General features: G+C 56.4%; 2 protein-coding genes across 9 annotated transcripts; one reads left to right on the top strand and one right to left on the bottom strand.

The window, feature by feature from the left end:
- Nucleotides 1-338: 338 nt before the first annotated feature.
- On the bottom strand, nucleotides 339-13,256 carry ALDH16A1 (aldehyde dehydrogenase 16 family member A1). Its single transcript, XM_045988587.1, has 17 exons — nucleotides 13,120-13,256; nucleotides 8,440-8,542; nucleotides 7,917-8,043; nucleotides 7,236-7,414; nucleotides 7,072-7,149; nucleotides 6,482-6,663; nucleotides 6,243-6,395; nucleotides 5,581-5,766; nucleotides 5,084-5,179; nucleotides 4,741-4,877; nucleotides 4,458-4,563; nucleotides 4,238-4,368; nucleotides 3,794-3,961; nucleotides 3,309-3,510; nucleotides 1,589-1,774; nucleotides 1,152-1,274; nucleotides 339-621 (listed from the first exon to the last, which is right to left on the bottom strand). Exons 1-17 carry the CDS (start codon nucleotides 13,207-13,209, stop codon nucleotides 460-462), a joined length of 2,409 nt encoding a protein of 802 aa, XP_045844543.1. The 5' UTR covers nucleotides 13,210-13,256; the 3' UTR covers nucleotides 339-459.
- Nucleotides 13,002-18,351, top strand: PIH1D1 (PIH1 domain containing 1). Of its 8 annotated transcripts, none has more exons than XM_045988590.1 (10): nucleotides 13,002-13,148; nucleotides 14,233-14,326; nucleotides 14,693-14,759; nucleotides 15,328-15,507; nucleotides 16,550-16,611; nucleotides 16,698-16,779; nucleotides 17,203-17,332; nucleotides 17,545-17,620; nucleotides 17,973-18,116; nucleotides 18,221-18,351. In XM_045988590.1, exons 2-10 carry the CDS (start codon nucleotides 14,237-14,239, stop codon nucleotides 18,260-18,262), a joined length of 873 nt encoding a protein of 290 aa, XP_045844546.1. In that variant the 5' UTR covers nucleotides 13,002-13,148; nucleotides 14,233-14,236; the 3' UTR covers nucleotides 18,263-18,351. The 8 variants fall into 8 exon arrangements, with proteins under 8 accessions (XP_045844546.1, XP_045844548.1, XP_045844545.1 ...); XM_045988592.1 differs by having other exon boundaries at nucleotides 13,136-13,270; XM_045988589.1 differs by lacking the exon at nucleotides 13,002-13,148 and adding an exon at nucleotides 13,189-13,320.
- Nucleotides 18,352-19,609: the final 1,258 nt, after the last annotated feature.

The raw sequence follows: 19,609 nt of genomic DNA, 5'->3' as shown, positions 1-19,609 counted from the left end.
TCCCAGTTCCAACGGGAACCTGCGAATGTTACTTACCAGGCCTTTATCCTACTCCTGAGAGCCACTGTGCTTTTACTCTGTACCAGCACACCACGGATCCTGAAACGACGCATTGGCAGAGCAAGTCAAAGAGCGAGAGCCTCAGGATGGAGAAGACCCGGGGGGAAACCAGAGGCCCTGGGGCCCCGTCCGGGGCTTCTCAGAGTTCCCTTTATCTGTTTCATAAACACTGTGTTGTACCAGAGCCAGCCCACCCGGCTGCTGAGTCTCTGAACTCGGATGGCCTCGAACAGACCAGAAGTTGCTACTCCCCCACTTCCTCCCCTCAGAAGCACAGCCAAGGTCGGTTAGAGTTTATTGGAGGGCGTAGAAGTCCTAATAAAAGAAAGTTCCAGGCTTCTGGTGTCTGTCAGGGTCCATCTCTCCTCTGTCCAAGATGGAGCTGGAGGCACTCGGGCATCAGTCTCCCATGGGCAGCCACAGGGCCTTGGTCCGTGCTGCCCGAAGCTCCAGCTCTTGGCCTGCCCCCTGGGCCTCCTGATCCCAGGCTCGAGGGCAGCCCCGGTTCACCCACACCGGCTTCAGGTTTCCAGCTGAGGCCCACTCCACAAACTGGGAGCCCTGGCATGAGAAGAGGGGGATCAGGACTTCTGCCAGCTGGGATGCCAAGCAGCTGTGTCCTATTGCTGAGGGGCCTGATGGCTTGACCTAGGCTCTGTTTCTACAATGCTCGGTCTGTAGTCCACAGACCTTCCAGATGCTGAGGGAAACAAGGCTGACCTTTGTGGCTAGGGGATTTCCTCCCCATTAACAGCCCACATTGAAAGGAATGGGGCCTGGGTTCTTGGTGACAAGGAGTTCCCCTGTTATCATCAGGAGGGCGGACTGTGGGCCTCTGGTTCTGTTACTAGGGTGTGGTCCTTAGCAACGTGTCGTCCAGTGAGATGAGGTTTTTGGGCCTTTGTTGCTATGCTAAGGACATCCCCTTACTTAGCAACCTGGGCTCTAAAAGGGCAGGACCTCCTAACCCGGTTGCCGAGGAGTCTGTCCTCCCTAGCAACTGGAACTCTAAGGCAATGCCCTGATTCCAGAAAAGGAAGAGGCTGTTGGTGAGGTTCGAGACGGCAAAAAGACAGCAAAGCAAAGGGTACCTCAGCAGATCCGAAGTACCACAGGGCCTGGACATCCTGGTGCAAGGCCAGGCAGCGGGTCAGGTGGTCCCGGTCGCCAGTCACCACATTCACCAGGCCTGCTGGCAATAAGGTGGCCATATCCTAGGGGACAGTGGAGAGGATTGGGCGGGAAGGGAGTCAGAGACCCGGAGGCAATAGGCTGGGTGAGGAGTGAGCATCCCGGGAGAGCCCTTGGGGCTCCTGGAAGGAACGGGACCCGGGTCATGAGTGGCGAATGCGTGAGGCCTGGACAGAACGGTCCCGGGTAGATGAGCAATGCAGGGTTGGATGGGGGTGGGGTGGGGTGTTACCATGGTTACCAAGGGGGTGGGGTGAGTGCAAGCCTTGGGCACCTCCCATCCACCTGCTGCCCCAGGGGCTGCTGGGAGCTGCAGCAGGAAGGCGGGAAACCATACCTGGCAGACCTCCAGGGCAGGGATGGGACAGGCCCCGCTGGGCACCAGGACCACAGTGTTGCCATGGGCCAGGGCGGCAGCCAGCAGGGACACGAAGGCAAGCAGGGGCCACTTGTCAGGGCACACAATGGCCAGCACGCCCAGCGGCTCCCGCAGCCGGAGCACTGGGCCTTTCAGCTCTGCCACCTGCAGGGACAGGCAGGAGGTCAAGGGCTGGGCACAGGAGCCTCGTCGTCTGCCCCATTCCTCCTCTCCCCACCTTTCCTTTTCTGTAACAACTCCCATGATGATTCACTGGGTAAAAGTGCAGAGCCGACTGGAGCCAGGCTGTGGGCTCTGCCACTCACCAGCTGTGTGACTTCGGGGGAGTAACTTAACCTCTCTGGGCCTCAGTTCCCCATCTTTCAAAGGAGCCGAACGGTGCTTCCCTCAGAGGTTTGTTGTTGAAATGAAATAAATTGTGTGTAAAGAGCTCAGAACCTGACCCGTGGGTTTGTTTCTGTGTGCGTGTGTATAATTTTTTTTTTAAACTTTATTGAATATAATTGGCATTCACTAAACTGCATGCATTTTAAAGGGTATAATTTGTTCTTTCTTTCTTTCTTTTTTAACTAACTTTATGCCCAACATGGGGCATGAGCTCGTGACCCCGAGATCAAGTTTTATACTCTACCAACTGAGCCTGCCAGATGCCCCCAAATCGCTTGAAACTATCACCACAATCAAGATAATATCACCACTCCCTGAAACCTCCCTGTGCCCCTTTGTGATCCTTTCCACCTGACTCTACCTGAACCCTCTCTGTCCTTAACCACCACTCTGCTTCCGCTCACTATAGTTTTTCTTTTCTAGAATTTTCTAGATACAGAATTATATAGGCTGCACTGTTTCTAATTTGGCTTCTTTCATTCCTCAGAGTCCCTTTGAGATTCACCCATGGGACGTTGAGCAGGGCCCGCTGTTATATGTGAGGCACACGCTTTGTTCATTAACCTCCCAAGGGACGTTTGGATTACTCCCACTTTTTGTTTTATTTATCATATTTATTTATTTGTTTTAAAAATAAACTCCAGGCGCCTGGGTAGCTCAGTGGGTTGATGCCTCTGCCTTCAGCTCAGGTCATGATCCCAGGGTCCTGGGATCGAGCCCCGCATCGGGCTCTCTGCTGGGTGGGGAGCCTGCTTCCCTTCCTCCCTCTCTGCCTGCCTCTCTGCCTACTTGTGATCTCTGTCTGTCAAATAAAAAAAAAATAAAATAAAAAAAAAACAACAAAAAAAACCCCCATGCCCAAAGAGTGGCTCAAACTCACTCCCCCTGAGATCAAGAGTCACGTGTGGTACGGATGGAGCGGGGCGCGAGACTGCTTCCAGTCCTCAGATACTAGGAATAATGTTGCTATAAAATTGGGGTGTAAATCCCGAATGGATACATGTTTTCACTGTTCACAGATTAAAACCCAAGAGTTAGGGGCGCCTGGGTGGCTCTGTCGGTTGGGCGTTGGACTCTTGGTTTCGGCTCAGATCATGATCTCAGGGTCGTGAGAGGGAGGCCCGTGTCGGGCTCCTCCCTCAGTGCAGAGACTGCTTGACAGTCTCTCTCCCTCTGCCCTCCCACTCGTGCTCTCTCCCTCTCCCCGCAAGTCCAGCTCACTCCCAGATCCTTGCTCTGACTCCCACCCCAAGCTGCCCTCGCTGTCTGCCGGCTCACACAACCCTCTCACCTGCAACACACGGCCTTGGGCCTGGGCACGGGTGCCCCAGGCCCGGAGCTGCCTGGCGCTCAGTTTCACCTCCGCCTTGGCGTCCTTGAGCGTCACGCCATGCCTCTCCAGCCTCGAGGTGAGGGCAGACTCCCGGCGCTCCAGGGCAGCTGCGAGGGCCCACAGCAGGGTCGTCCGGGCCCCTGGCGACTGGCCCACCCAGCTGTGGGGGGGAGGGGACACAGTGCAAATTAGGGTCAGCTTTCTGGTCCTGGATCCTTCCAAATATACCTCCTCTGTCTGCAGCCCTGACGATGGGGCTCCAGGCCCCACGGCCCCAACTGCCTGGGGAGGGGAGTGAGGGCCATGACCCGTATCCTGTCAGCCTTGGGAGCTCGGACCTCACAGCCCACCAGTCCCAGACCCCATATGCCCTCAGCCCTTGGGGGCAGACCACTCTCTCTAATGCCCCACGACCTCTGGGTTCTCTCACGTGACTTCCTTACCCAGGGGCAGCCTGGTGAGCGGCCTCCACGGCCCCTCGGACATCCTTGGCTCTGCCCTCAGCCACGTAGCTGTGCAGATTGCCTTGCAAATCCTGGATGGGTCTGGAGCTCCGGGACCCCGGAGCTTGGAAACGGCCGCCGATGAAGAGCCCATAGGGGGCTGCCAGGCTGGAGGAGGGTGAGGCATGGGCGTGGGTCCTGGGGTCACATCTCCTCAGTCCCCGTGTTCCACCCTGCTGTGCCTCTGGGAGAGCACAGTCCTTCATTCAGCAGAATGGGGACTCTCCTTAGGAGAGGGGGTCGGTGTGGAGCCACACACGGGGACCCTTCAAGACAGCTCTAATGAACCCCCCCCTCCAGCCCATGAGGATCTGGCCCTAACCTCCCTTCTCCCCTTCCCCACCCCGGGGGATTCTGGGAGTTGCAGCCCCTGGGACAGCTCACCTGGGTCCTGTTTCAGGCCCTGCCGGCAGGGTGGAGGGGACAGTGAGGCCAAAGGTGTCATAGTTCAGATTCTCAGAAAAGTAAGACAGCCGGGCAGGGGTCCCTGAGGGCCGCAGATACTCATACAGACCCTGGGGGAGGGGCAGTGTCAGAAGGACACAGGGCAGGGCGCGAGGTGGCTGAAGAGGGTGACAACGGGGCGGAGGAGGGGCGCACTCACGTCAGGGCCCCCGTGCCAGGAAGAACCGCTCTCCTTGCAGCCGCCTGCGGGCACCTGAGTGTTTCGCAGGCCGTGGGCATTGATCCAGACGGTGCCCATCTGGAGCCTGTGGGGAGAGAGGGGGACGGGAGCAAGAGCAGAAAGTGGCGGGGGGCCGGGAGTCAGGGAGGAGGGGGAGGGAGAACTCCAGAGAGGGATAGAGACCTTAAGACTGAGGAAAAAGAACAGAAGCTGGGCGCCCCCCAACAGGCTGCCCCCTGTGGCCCCGCAGGTGCCGACTGACCCCCAGCCCAGCTCCAGGGCCTGCCCTAGTCTCTCGCTCCACACACTGGCACTGGCTCCTCGGGGCGTCCCGTTGGCCACGGCCAGGGCCTCCTTAGCTGTGCGGAATGGGGAGGCCACGACCACGGGCCAGGGCACCTGGAAGGGGTGAGGACGGAGCTCAGGGGGCCTGGCCAGCTTCTCTCCCCAACATCCGTTAGGGGAGCAGCTTCCAACCATGAGCAGCCCCCGGACCCAGACCCAGGGGTCACCCCATGGGGGCTTCGGCAGGCGGAGTCTTGCTGCTCAGGTCTGGCCGCAGGTGAGTAGATGGAATAGGATCTCTGGACCCTTGGAGGGCTCACCTCTGCCTGCGTACACGGGGAAGCCGGGGGCAGGTCAGAGACCAAAGTCGGGGGGAAGAATGGGCTGTCTGAAGGCACATCTCCAGCCTGGAACACCTGAAGAGTAGCAGATCGACAAGTTCGCTTCCGGCGCCTCCTCCCTCAGACCTGGGAGTCCAGACCTCCAGCTCCTCCTCCCTCAGGCCCAGGAGTCCTTGCCCCTAGCCCCTCCTCCCTCAGACCTGGTACCCCAGGCCCACAGCCCCCTCCTCCCTCAGGCCCAGGAGTCCAGACCCTCAGACCCGGGAGTCCTTGCCCCCGGCCACTCTTCCCTCAGACCCGGGAGTCCTCATCCCAGCCCCTCCTCCCTCAGACCTGGGAGTCCAGACCCCCATCCATAGCCTCTCCTCTCTCAGACCCAGGAGTCCGCACCCCCAGCCCCTCCTCCCTCAGACCCAGGGGTCAGGTCTCCAGGTCCCTCCTCCCCTGGCATCCCGGAGTCTGTGCCCCTTGCTTACCTGTGCGCCCTGACTTTGGGCCTCACGCACATAGCGCTGGGCCAGGTCATGTGCGGCCGCCCCTCGAGCCCCCATGTCCACGGCCCCATCCAGTCCTCGACCGCCCCGAAGCCGGGCCATCCGCTCCTGGAGCCGCCTCATCGTCTCATCCCACACAGACTCCTGGATGAGGAGCCTGAGTCCCCCCTGCGAGGGAGATGGATGTCAGGGAGGGCAAAGCAGGGCCCGCCTTGAGGGGACAGTCCCCCACAGAGGGCCGAGCCTTGGGGACCTACACAGATCAGAGGAGAGTCAGGGAGCAGTGACTGGGGAGCCCAGACACTCACCAAGGCCCCCCAGCCAGGCAGGGGAGGAAGTTACAGAAAGGGGTGACTCAGAGTGAAGACAGAGGTTGGAAAACTAGGGACATGCACACTCAGAAAAGGGCAGAGAACCTCTAAGAACAAGAGACATGGGCCCCTGCAGAAACAGGAGGGCTGGGACAGGGAGATCCTGGATTCTGAGGCGAAGAGGAGCCCCGCACGTGTGTTGGCACAGAGAGAGAACATGCGACCCAAAACACTGAAAATTACAATCGATGGGAGAAACACGAGGCCCTGAGGTCTGGAGACAGACATGCACGACCCCCAGGGCTCAGGGGTCCCCGAGCGCACGGGCCTCACCGCATTGCGGTCGGACCAGGCCGCATCCACAACACCCTCCACAGCCGAGTCCACATCCGCCGCCTCTGTCAGCACCAGCAGCGATTCGGCCCCCAGGGCCAGGCCCAGCTCGGCACCCCTGCCTGCCAGGCTCCGCCGAAGGGCACGTCCTTCCTGCAGGACCCCCGCCGAATTCAGCTGAGGGAGGGGCCTTCTGGCCTCCCAGCCACGTCCTGCCCCCCTCCCAGCCCCGAAGATACCTCGACGGTTCCACAGAAGGTCACCTTCTGGACTCTAGGCTGGGAGGCCAGGACGGGGCCCAGGGAGGCAGGGCCACTGACCACATTGAGGATTCCTGGGAACGAGTCCAGCTCCCCTGCCAGCTGGGCCAGGAGGAGGGGTGTCGGGGAGGCTGGTGGCACGAGGACCACTACAGTACAACCTGGAAAAGGTGGGCAGCTCAAAAACCCTGGAGTCTGGGCCCCCAGTACCTCCTCCCTCAGATCCTAGAGTCTGGGGCTCCAGCCCCTCTTCCCTCAGACCCTGGAGTCTGGGCCCCCAGCTCAGCGCCAGGAGTCCAGGCCCCCAGCCCCTCCTCCCTCAGACCTAGGGGTCCAGTTCCCTACCAGCCCCTCCTCCCTCAGACCCACGAGTCCAGGCCCCCAGCCCCCTCCTCACTCAGACCCAGCAGTCCAGGTCCTCAGCCCCCTGCTCCCTCAGACCCAGGGGTCCAGGCCCCCCAGCCCCTCCTCCCTCAGGACCGGGAGTCCAGGCCTCCAGGCCCCTCCTCCCTCAGACCCAGGGGTTCAGGCCCCCAGACCCTGTTCCTCAGACCCGGCCCATCAATTACCCACAGCCAGGGCTGGGCAAATCCTCCACATCATCTCAAGGAAGGAGAATGTAGGTGGCAAGATGAGACCGATCACTCCTGTGAGAATAAATAAGGGGACTGGGGCAGGTACTGCTAGGTCATGGGGGAGGAAGGGGCTGGGGGCCAGGACTCCTGCTTCTCACCCATGGGCTCCCAGCCTGCCAGCACCTCCTCCTGGGTGGACACCTGGATGGCATGGTACTGGAGCAGCTGCTGGGCCAGTGGGACATCCCCGTCTCGAACCTCTCGAATGGCTCTCCCAGAGACCAGGGACTCCAGGGTCCATAGCAGCCTCTGGTGTTTCTGGATCATCTTGGCCAGCCTACAGACAAAGCCAGGGGAGAGTCATTTTCCTCTGCCCCTCAGTCACACAGTCCTGGAACACCCGCTGTGTACTTGGACTATAACCCCTATGATCTCCTGGGGGCATCCCTATCATTTGCCAGGGGTGGAGAGCCCCCTCCCCACCCAGATTTATGGGAAATGTGGTCCGAGCAACTGTTCTCTTAGAAAATGGAAACTTTGTCTCCAGTTGCCCCAAACGGGAGAAAATGGAAAATGGGCACTGGGGTCGGGAAAATGGGAGGCTCAGTGAGCCCTGGGGCTATTCTGGGGAATAGAGCTTTCTCATATTAGCCCTGGTGTATGGGATGTTTTAGCTGCCAGAGGCTTGAGGGCATGGAGCCCACAGGAGCCTTAGCTTGCAAGTAATTCAGCGAGCTAGAGCTCTCGGGAAAGAGAGTCTCTGTTCCCACAGTCTCAAGTGGATGCTGGGGGATGGGGTCCTTCCCCACGTCCTGAGACCCACGCCTCGGCTGCATCACCTGACCAGGTGCTGGGCCCGAGAGGCTCCAGGGAGTCCGCTCCAGGTCTCGAACGCAGTCCCTGCTGCCTCCACGGCTGCCGCCACATCTTCAGCCTGTGCCTGGAGGCAACTGGCCAAGGTCTCTCCTGGGGAGATGAAAGGAGGGACCCCCGACGGGAAGAGTGGGGGAGCCCGTTTCAGAGCTGGAGGGGGCTGAGATTTCCAGAGCCCGGGCACACCCCAGGGCAGGAAAGCTAGTCCCCAGCCCTGCTCTGTGATGACCCTATCGGTCATTGCTCTGGCTGTCTCCTGTGATCAAGGAAGGGATCTTGGTAGAGAGTGACTTCGGGAAGCATCCACACGGGCTTGGAGTGGTAATTAAGATGACCGTTACCAGAAAGAGCCAGAAATCTTGGCCTTCTTTCCCCACTGGCTACACCCTGCCCTCAGAGCCCTGAGCAAAGGGAATGGGGCGTTGTTGTCGGTCTAGCTGGGGGTGTAGATGCCTCTCCCTCCCAGAGCAGCTCGGGGACACCTCATACCTGTGATGGGATCCTGGCAAGGCACTGAGTTCCTGTGTTCTGGCTTCAACCACTTCCCGTTTACATAGTGGCCCAAGTGTCGGTCCTGGGTGTCCAGCCAGGCCTGCGGAGGTGAAGACAGTTCGGAATGGGGTCTGGGAGGCAGCTGGGGGAGCTCAATCCCTGCCTAGAATCCTCTGGGAGAGGACACCTGCACCCCCTGCTCATTCTTTTCCTGTGTAGAAGGAAAATAATCCCTAAACATAAAATACATTATAATCTAAAACTCATCATGTTAAGCATTGTAAAGGATAGAGTTCAGCAGCATTTAGGACATGCCACCAACACCACGATCTCCTTCCAGAACATTTCCATCCCCTTGCAAGGAAACTTTGTACACACTGGGCAGTCACTCTCCCCTCCCCCTGCCTCTAGCTTCTGGCTACCACTGATCTGCTTCCTGTTTCTGTGGATTTGCCGACTCTGGATATCTTACAGAAACGGAACCTTACAATCTGTGACTCTTTTTGCCTCACTTTTTTTCGTCCAACACCCTGTTTTTACAACATCCAGTTGTAATATGTATCAATACTTCGTTCCTGGGGCATCTGGCTGGCCTGGTCCATTAAGCATCCAACTCTTGATTTCGGCTCAGGTCATGATTTCAGCATCATGAGATCGAGCCCCACACTGGGCTCCGTGCTGGACTTGGAGCCTGCTTGAGATTCTCTCCCTCAGCCTCTCCTCCTCTTCTCTCCCTTTTAAACAACAACAACAAATTTTTTTTTTTTTAACGCCTATACAATATTCCATTGTCTGGATAGGCCACATTTTGTTTATCCATTTATCACCAGTGGATGCGGGTTCGGTCTGTCTCCGCCTTCTAGTTATTGTGAACAGCGCTGCTTGGAACATGCACACACAAGTTTTTGTTCCAACACCTGACTTTACTTCTTCTAGGCATGTGGACCAGGAGGGTCACAGGTCAACTCCACGAGTAACTTATGGAGGAGACCACAAAGCTGTTTCACGTTCTCACCAGAGATACAGGAGGGCTGTCCTATTGACTTTGCTTTTTTTTTTTTTTTTTAAGATTTTTCTTTTTTTAATATATTGGACAGAGAGAGAGAGCATGCGAGCCAGCATAGGCATGAAAGCTGGAAAGAGGAGGAGCAGAGGGAGAAGGAGAAGCAGACTCTCCGTTGAGCAGGGAGTCATAACTGGGGCTCGATCCCAGGACCCTGGGATCATGACCTGAGCCAAAGGCAGATGCTTACCCCACTGAGCCACCTAGCAGCCCCTGTCCTATTGACTTTGAAATGTGGCTTAATAAAACCCTTTCTCCTCCATGGAGAAACGACCTCGACCTCGGCGAGCTTCCTGTTTCTCAGGATTCCTGAGTTAATTCAGCAGCATCACCAGGCAACAATGACTCCTGAAGGGTCTACCGCACCTGCCTGGGAAAACTGGGAACATGCCATAGAGATCCAAGGGGAAGCCCGAGCCCTGGGGCTTTCTGGAGCGCCCTGCGTTCCTGAGATTGGGGGCATACCTTGTCACAACCCTGGAGGCGATGCCCGTGACACTGTTATCAGGCAGTAACGGGTTCTATTTGGAAGGCGGGGCGGCTAAGGCAGGTGGTTCCTGCACTGGGCGGCCATCACTTTGCGGGGCAGCGCGGACCCCCACTGAAGACACAGGCTTGCCAGGTGCAGGTTATTTGGTTGTGACGTGTCTACCTGAGCCCAGGGCAGAGCGGAGAGGCACTGCAAACGGGACAGTGTGGCGTGGAGTCTCTGAGGCTAGGAGACTGAATCTTGGCTCTGGTAATTATTGTGCAACGTCAGCCGGGATGTAACAGTACTCTGGCCTCGGCTGAGCCATCTGGAAAATGGGGATAAGCACAGCCCCTCGCTACTTCACAGGGCTGTGGCGAGGATTAAATGCATCAATGCACATCGTACACTCACAGCAGCGCTAGGTAGGATTCCCTCTTAATCTCACTGCACCTTGCCTTCCATATCTGCCCCATGTTTCTTTCCCTGGTCCTGCCTTCCCTAGATCCTGGCGAAATCCCAGACCTGCTTTCCACTCTTTGCTTCTACAACTGCTCTCTTCTTAGCATCCCAAAGCCACGTTCTCCTGATTTTCCTCTTACCCTGCCAACTGACCCTTCTGCTTTTTCTCTGAAGTCAAAGGGTGAGTCAGAAGTTTCCCATTCAAATACCCCCAGGGAAAGACACATTTTGGAAACAGTTGGGGGTGCACGAACATGAGCTGGGCATTGGATGATATTAAACAATGACTGCTGAGAGGCCTGGGAGGCTCAGGTCATGATCTCAGGGTCCCGGGCTCAAGTCCTGCCTCGGGCTCCTTGCTTGATGTTGAGCCTGCTGCTCCCCCTGCTTGTGCTCTCTCTTTTCTGACAAATAAAATCTTAAAAAAAAAAAAAAAAAGTGACCGCTAATGTGAAGTGTGAAAAATGGCTAGGTAAGGGTGCCTGGGTGGCTCAGTCGCTTAAGCGTCTGACTCTTGATTTTGGCCCAGGGTTGTGAGATTGAGCCCCTTCTTGGGCTCTGTGCTGGGTGTGGAGACTGCTTAAGAGTCTCCCGCCCCTCCCCCTGCTTGCAGGCTTGCAGGAGCGCTCTTGCTCTCATTCTTAAAGAAAAAAAAAATTAAATTAAATTAAAATGGCTAGGTGATTATGTTACAAAATTAGTCTTTATCTGTTAGAAACGAGAATTCAAATATTTCTTGGAAGCTAACAGGACATCGGGGATTTAAATCATTCCAGAAAAAAGAAGGCAACACTGTACCACATGTCTGGCAATTCCTGAAGCTGAGGGATAAGTAAGTAGCAGTATGAAGTATTCTGTGGAAGTTTGCAAACTTTACCCCCCCACCCCGCCCAAGAAAAACAAAACCATAAAAGAATGTCCACAGGGCCCTGGGAAGTCATGTTACTACGAGAAGAGGGGCTGGTGGAGATTGGGAACTCATAACTTATCTAAAAAGACAGTCACTATTGAATCCAGATGACTTTTGTCAGGGAATGTGAGCCAAACATTGCCAAATTTTGGGTTTTTATTTTCAAAAGAAACTGGACTCCTCCTGGATGTTTACAGGGAATTAGTTGACCACTAATTCACATTTTCAAAAATAAAGTGCGGGCCAAAGAAAACAGTTTGTTAGTTGAGTCTGGCCCACACATTGGAAGATTGAGACCTTTGCTTGGAGGTGGTGGGGGAACCATGGGTTGTGGAATCCCAGGGCTTAGGTTCAAATCTCAGTTTCACCTCTTTTAAACTGTGTTGACAGAGGGCAAATTACATACCCTTTAAGCCTCCGTGTGCTATGGCTAAAATAATGACAATAATCCCCTCTCACAGCTGTTCTGGGGATTAAATTAGATCACACTGAGCACAGAGGCAGGCACAGAGAGCGCCCAATAAATATAAGCTATGATTACATTATTGCTATTTCAGTATATTCCATCTCTAGCCAAGCTCCAAGTGTGGGAATGGTCTGTCCTCTGACCCAGATTCTCACTCCCTCAGTTCAGCTATCTTTCCACATTGATGACTCCCAGGTCCCTGTCTCCAGACCTGAAGGCTTGGGCCCAAGTAGCATTTGATGCCTTCACAAGGCCAAGGCTGTCTAGGGTCCCTCACACTCTTACCATGTGATAACCAAACTCAGGTCTATCCCCGAAGCCCCAGTCCTCCTGGGTTCACCACTAGTGGTGGTGGTGAGGGGTGGGGGAGACACAACGACAGAGACAGCCAGACCCCAGACACTGCCTTGCCCTCTCAACTCCCGACATGGTCCTTCTTTATCTCTGCCTCATCCCCTCCTATCTATCTATCCACTTGCACAACCCGCTCCAGGCTCTGGCCTCGTCTTCCACTTGGACCACTGTCCCAGCCTAAGCTTCTCATTCTTGGGTTCTAGAGACCCTGTGGGATCAGGAGAGTCCCACGGGAGGAGTTCTGAGGAGCCTGGGTAATTACAGAATATGCGAGGCACCCTACTTATCCACAGGAACCACAAGAGTTTCTGGGGGACGCCGAGGGATCCTCAGAGGAGCCTCATGAGGACTTGAAGGGACGCTTTAGGATCATGGGAGCCCCACGAGAGTATTCTGAGGGGCTGTAAGCGATTACAATTAAGTTCTGAGCTATCCTGGGGTTCCCAGGATCCTAGGAGCTCCGCAATGATTGATGGGGGTCCTGAGAAACCACTGGGGACCCACAGGAGTTCGGCGGGGTGGGGCTTAGAGAGCCACGCAAGTCCACAGGATGTTCTGAGGAATCACGGGAAGTGATGGAGATTCTGAGGGTCCTTGTAAGATCCAGGGTGCCCTACAGGAATTCCGAGTCACTGGGATTCACGGGAGGTCCGGGGAGGGAAAGCTGAAGAATCACAGGAGCCCCTTTGGGGGCTCTGGGGCATCAGGGAAACACCGTCGCAGAGCCGGGGTACGAGAGGGGCTCCGAAACAAGAGAAAAGACTCAAAGGTTAAGAGGCAGCGGCCGCAAAGGCTCAAGGGAATGCCCTTCAAGGGTGGGTCCTAAGGAGTAGTCAGAGTCACGGGAACCGAGAAGGGCGGACCTGCCGCGGTGGATCACGGGAGTCCGCGCGCCAAACAAGACCCGGAGGCCTGGGGAGGGGGATGGGCAACGGCGAACGACAGGCCCTCACCAGTGCGCATGCGTGGCTCTCAGGCACCGGTCCGTACTCCAGCGTGGTGAAGATCTCTCGGGCGCTGGGCCTTGCACGCGTCGCAGCCATCACCTACCCCGGCCGCTTTCCACTAAGGAGTGCGGGGCACTCTGCCCAGAGGAACCTTGAGGTCGAAGGGCGGCACCGCCCCCTCCAGTCCAGGGGGCGGGACTACGGGAGGTAGAGCGTAAACCCGCCTTAGAGCCGGTGGCCCCGCCCACATGCCCCAGCCTGCGTGGGGTTTGGAGCATGCGCAATCCTCAGAGCGAGGCGGGGTGGGGGACGGGGACGGGACAAAAATGTATCTTGCAAATAGGAAGGCTCTAGATTTAGAAGCGTGGCCGTATTTGTGTATCTTCTTTCCACCCTGTTCATACTGAGGGCAAGGAGTTCAGCTTTTAGTCCGAAGTAACTTTACTAGAGAATCGACTCGAGCTCTAGGACGAAGCGATAGTTCAGAGGTCAGAAGGGAGTCTTTTAGGATGGACGTTGAAATTAAGGTTTTGGAAGTGTGCCCGCCTGGCCTGCTCACCCAGTAGCTTGACCTGATGTAGTCTGGAAAGAGGAGAGGTATCGTTTTAATCGACCCAGGAAGTGTGGCATTCAGAAATTAGGTTCGGGTTTAAAGTTTTGATTGGTTGAGGTGAGAGGCATGGCTCCAGCCTTAGCCTATGATTGGCCGGAATGCAGGGGAGTTCCTGGATTGGTGTTTGAGCTTTTGAAGTGGACGGCAGCGTGGTCTGCTGAAGTCCTTGGTTACAGAGGCTCGGAGTGTGGCTGTCGTTTACACGTTCAGCACACAGGACTTAAGAGAGCATCTAGAACTGTTGTCTCCAACAGACTGGACAACCGTGTCTGGCATGAGTGGAATTGTAGTCTCAAGCCCAGATTCATAGATTTCATACAGAATAGTGGGTGTCCGGCAGCAGGCTACGCAGTTCTGATCCTGGCTAGGGTCCCGCCCCCCGCCCCGCTCACGTCGGTGTTGCTGAGGCTACGCAGTTCTGATCCTGGCTAGGGTCCCCCCCCGCCCCCCCGCCCCCCGCCCCGCTCACGTCGGTGTTGCTGAGGACGCCTAGGTCTCTTCTTCAGGGCCATGGCGGACTCGAAGCTGCTGGTGCCGGAGCTAAGCGAGGCAGAGAAGATGGGCGCTGAGACCGCGCGTTTCGAGGAGCTGCTGCTGCAGGTGAGGACTGACCGACTCCAGGGTCCCTGGGTATTCGGGGGGATTTGTGTGTGTGTGTGTGTGTGTACGCGCGCGCTCACGCACACGTGTATATGCACACCCGAGGGTGCTCAGGGATGGGACTACATTCCCAGAACACACTACATGGAATTGTAGTTGCTTAACTCCCAAGTTTTCTAGACTCTGGAAGAAATGCAAGTGGGGTTGGGGTTGTTCTTAGCGGTCCTCAAAGGAGGAGCGGGACATAGTATGTCCTATTCTGTGTACATCTCATATGCATAAAATTTCTCGACAAACCTTTGAAGAACAAAGGAGGGTCTGATGGCCCAGACGTCAGCACAAAGGTGGTTGTTTTCCTTCACACAGGCCTCCAAGGAGCTCCAGCAGGCCCAGACGAGGAGACCAGAATCTACACAGATCCAACCGCAACCTGGTGAGAAAGGCAGAAACCCAGAGAGAGGGGGATAGAGTTGCAAAGAGAGTGGACAGAGGCTAGGGGCAGGGGACACAGAGATAGGAGGCAGGAGAGAGGCACAATAATGAGAGTACACAGGCCTTGGTGGGGGTTGTGAGAGCAAAGAAGGGACTAAGATTCAAAGAGAGGAGGAGGACAGGCGTGACTAGGGGGAGAGAGACTCAAAGATAGAGAGTTACAGAGGGGGCGCCTGGGTGGCTCAGTTGTTGGGCATCTGGCTTCGGCTAGGGTCATGGTCCCAGGGTCCTGCGATCGGGCGCCGCATCGTGCTCCCTGCTCAGTGGGAAGCCTGCTTCTCCCTCTCCCACTCACCCTGCTTGTGTTCCCTCAAATAATAAATAAAGATAGAGAGTTACAGATCCCGGGGGGGGGGGGGGGGCGGGGAACTGATTCAGAAAGCAGAGGACTGATCAAGAGAAGGGGACAAAAAGGGGACAGATCAAGAGAACAGAGACTGAGGAGGGAATGAATGGAAACCCAGATGTATGCAGAGGCACACACCTCAGGACAAACCCATTTCCACCAGGTTTCTGCATAAAGACCAACTCCTCCGAAGGGAAGGTGTTCATCAACATTTGTCACTCTCCTTCCATCCCTCCTCCGGCTGACATGACGGAGGACGAGCTGCTTCAAATGCTGGAGGAAGACCAAGCTGGGTTTCGCATCCCCATGAGTCTGGGAGAGCCTCATGGGGAGCTGGATGCAAGTCAGTGTCCTAGGAGGACCCAGGGATCTAGCTCTCTAGGTCCTTTCTTCCCGAGGATCCAAGATCCAGGGCTTGGGACCCTCCTCCCTTAGGACCCAGAAATCTGGCTCTCATGACCTTATCCTTTTCTCTGTGATATATGCCTAGCCTCCTGGGCCTCCACTACCTGCTACATGGGGCGGTCCTGGTCCTGCCCGCCTGGCCAGGCTGGCCCTTCTCCCTGCCCCACCCCATGGTGAGGGGGAGCTGGGCAGGTGTCCTCATTAGCTGGCCAGACCACCTCTCTCTCTTGTTCGTGTTTCCTTCCTCACCCTTCTCCCCGTGTCTCTCTCTCTCAGCCTTGTCTCACCTGTCTCTGTTGAATTTCTGTCTCTATATGCTTGTGTTTCAAATCACACATGTTCCCCTGAAGCCTCCTGGACCAAGCTTTGGGCAGTGCCCTGGGGAGGAGGGACTGACCAAACTCAGAACTTGCCCTTGAGACGCTCCTAGTCTTAGGTGAGGGTGGTGGGGACAGATGGGATTGCAATACGGTATGATTTGTGATGCTCTGGACGGTGGGGGGGGGGGGGGAGGCTTCTTGGAGGAGGAGATGTCAGATCTAAGATGTGAAGCAACTGGAGGAGTTCATCAGGCCAAGACAGAGAAGAGGGTTCTAGGCAGAGGGGAAAGAGGAGTCCAGAAGCTGGAGAGTGATTGAATTGGATTGATTGGATTGGTCTGTCATCAGGAGAGACTGGAAGAAATTTAAACGGACCAGGTCCCCAACAGAGAAGGGAGCTTCTCTCCAGGTGGGAGGAGCAGATCATACAGGGTCTTGGTGCCACTTGGAAGGACGCATACCTTCATCTGGGGCGCTGGGGAGCTCTGCGAGGGCTGTGTGCAGGGAAGGGGCAAGGTCAGCGCTGGGATGTGGTGGGGAAAGACCCAAGGGGAAGAGGCGAGGCTGGTGCGAGTCTTGAGCCCTTACTTTCTAATTGTCTCCCGGTCTCTCTGGTTCTTGCGGCTGCTGGCCTTTATTGGTTTTGCCTTGTCCCCACAGAAGGCCAGGGTTGTACCGCCTACGATGTAGCCGTCAACAGCGACTTCTACCGGAGGATGCAGGTGGGGGCGGGGCTGCGGGTGAGGCCTGGGCCGGGGCCTCTCCCTCCACCCGGAGCCCTTCTGCAGTCTCCCTCTCTTACTCCCAGAACAGCGATTTCTTGCGAGAGCTCGTGGTCACCATCGCCAGGGAGGGCCTTGAGGACAAATACAGTCTGCAACTGAATCCAGGTGAGGGGCGGGGCCTGGGCCAGCGGGCACTAGAGGGGCCGGAGCAGCTTGGGGGCAGCCCTTGGGAAAGGTGGAGCTAGTGTGGGCAGGGATTTCCTTGGTCCCTAGGCTGTGGATTACAAGGAGAAGGCGGGGCTTCCCAAGGTTGGGGGCGGGGCAGGTCAAGAAACCAGTTGAGGGGCGGAGTCTGGATAGCCAGGGGGCGGAGCCAGTTGGCTCTCTAAGGGACAGATTGCAAAGCGGGGTGGGTAGGGTCGGCTAAGGTGGGCCTATTTCCTAAAGCCAAGCTTGGGGGTGTGGCCGGATCCCCGGCATCCTTGGAGGGGCGGAGACTTTCCCCTGAGGCTCTTACTGTCATGACCCCTATGGAAGCAACGGGAACCCTGACCCTACCGCATTTGACCCTGAGCTTCCTACCCGCAGAGTGGCGCATGCTGAAGAATCGGACTTTCCTGGGCTCCATCTCCCAGCAAAATATCCGTTCCCAGCAGCGTCCTCGGATCCAGGAGCTGGGAAACCTGTACACCCCGGACTCCCTAAGACCTGAGGAAGGGTGGGCCTTCGATGGGTTCTGTCTGTCACGTCTCTCCCTCCCCATAGGAAGCAGTGTCCTGGGGGCTCTGGGAACCCAGAGAGGGGGGAAGCAGCACTCCCACGCAGAAGACTCCCCGAGGCAGTAGGGCTCAGAGGCAGGAGAAAGGGAAGGATGAGCCCTGGCGAGGACCTGGTGGGTGCTCCTCAGTTTGGGGTCTTGTTCCTTCCCAGCCCCGAGAAGCCACACCTGAACCTTTGGCTGGAAGCCCCTGACCTCCTCTTGGCTGAAATTGACCTCCCCCGACTGGTGAGTGCACTCTTGACCAGAGCCAGAGAAAGGCCTGGAAGGGTTAGGATCTCTGAGGGGGAGTGAGTGGGGCTCGTTGCCAGACCTGTGGGAGCCTGGTTAGCACTGCCCCCTGAATATAGTTGCCTTCTGTGGGTCCTTCAGGGCCACTTTGGGAGCCGTCCTGAGGGTGCTGTGGACATTGTAAGTGCTCAGTCACGGGGACTTGTAATTACAGTCTCTCACCTTTTTCCTGGAAGATGAGACCCTTTACGTATGGTATCCCAACACAGGAGCTTTTTCTCCCTGGTCCCCGTGATTCTTGCCCTGTTGCTGGGAAGGGAAGGGTGAGCTTATTTCTCTCTATTCCCAGGACGGGGCTCTGGGGCTGTCACTGGAGATCGGGGAGAACCGCCTGGTGATGGGGGGCCCCCAGCAGCTGTACCATCTGGATGCCTATATCCCCCTGCGGATCAACTCCGAGGAGAGCAAGGCGGCCTTCCATCGGAAGAGAAAGGTACCTGGGGAGATGGGAGAAGTGTGCAGGGAGTCAGGGCACTCCGGGGGGCCCGGACTCCTTGTCCCGAATCCTCATTCTGTTTTTTTCCTGTCTCTCCTCAGCAGCTGATGGTGGCGATGCCCCTTCTGTCAGTGGCTTCTTGATTGGATTTCTTTCTGTGCTTCCAAGTGGAGAGAAGAGGCTGGTGGGGGGCTTCTCTGAAATTGAAATAAAAGATTTTTGCCTTTGTTCTGTGTCTGGTTAGGAGTACATGAGGAATAAGAGGGAAGGGGGACATTGGACTGGGTCCTAGAGTCACAGAGAAGTCACTGCCCCAGCTGGGGCCTCAGCCTCTCCCTCTCCAGATCCTTTCCCCGAGCTCCTGGTCTCCGGTCTCTCCCCTCCTGTCCCACAAGTTCCCAGAGCTGATCCTCCCTTCTCCTCTTCAGATCCCCTCCTTGGCTCCCTAGTGCCCTGGGAGAAGGTCCCAGCCCCTCAGCCTAGCACCCCAGGCCATGTTTGGTGTGGTCCCCTTGATGCTTCTTTTTTCTTTTTTTATTAGAGAGAGCACAAGCAGAGGGAGGATTAGAGGAACTCCCTGCTGAGCCGAGAACCCAATGTAGGGCTCTGTCCCAAGACCCCACGATCATGACCTGAGTCGAAGTCAGATGCCCCTATGCCTCATTTTATTCCCGTCCTTCCTCTCACTCAGTCTGTTTCCTCCAGTAAAACCCAGGAGGTGTATAATTGTCTTGCCCTCCCAGGGGACCTTTCCTGAGTCCGCTGGTCATCTGATGCGTGCCATCATCTCTAGCCTCTCCTACTTCTCATCCTGACAAGCTTCCTGTTCCTGGAATGGTGCTTCAATTCACAATCCCACCAAACTGTGTCCCATTTCCTGACTCTGCAAGTACTGTTTCCTCTCCTGTGGGCCCTCTCTCTGCCCCCTCCCAAGTCATCCCTTTCATTGAGCTTTCTCTGGGAAACTTTTCAAACTTCGAGCTTTCTCTGGTCTATCCTGGCTGAGTTAGAATCTGGCCGTGTCTGGCATCCAGTGTTACCTCGTTGAATGTATGCGCCTGTGGTGTGATAATGCTTTAGAATTAGAAGGAACTCAATGAAGTTTGTTAATGCATGATTGACACCTCTCTCCTTCCATGAGTCCTAAGAGGATAGGTAAGCGGAGGAACCTCAGTGGTAAATGTTGGAAGAACAGCGAGACTAACACTGTGGTTAGAAAGGACTGAACTGGGTAGGGAAACAGGAACAGATAGATGGTGAAGAGGTGAAAAGATGGGGGGATAACCTCCGATGAGGGGTCTTTGGACTTAAGGACCGAACGTGGCGCCTCGTCCACCAGAGGGCGTCTCGCAGCCTCAGCCTGGTGTCTCAGAAACTACAACTCCCAGCGGCCCTCGGAGAGCCGCGGCTCTTCCGAAGCAAACGGTGAGCTCCAGTGGCCACTGGGACTTGTAGTTCGCACGGGGACCCTCCGTGAGAGGCCGAGAAAC

This window comes from Meles meles, chromosome 19, assembly GCF_922984935.1.
Source record: "Meles meles chromosome 19, mMelMel3.1 paternal haplotype, whole genome shotgun sequence".
Lineage (NCBI taxonomy): Eukaryota > Metazoa > Chordata > Mammalia > Carnivora > Mustelidae > Meles > Meles meles.
This window is presented reverse-complemented; position numbering and strand designations above follow the sequence as displayed.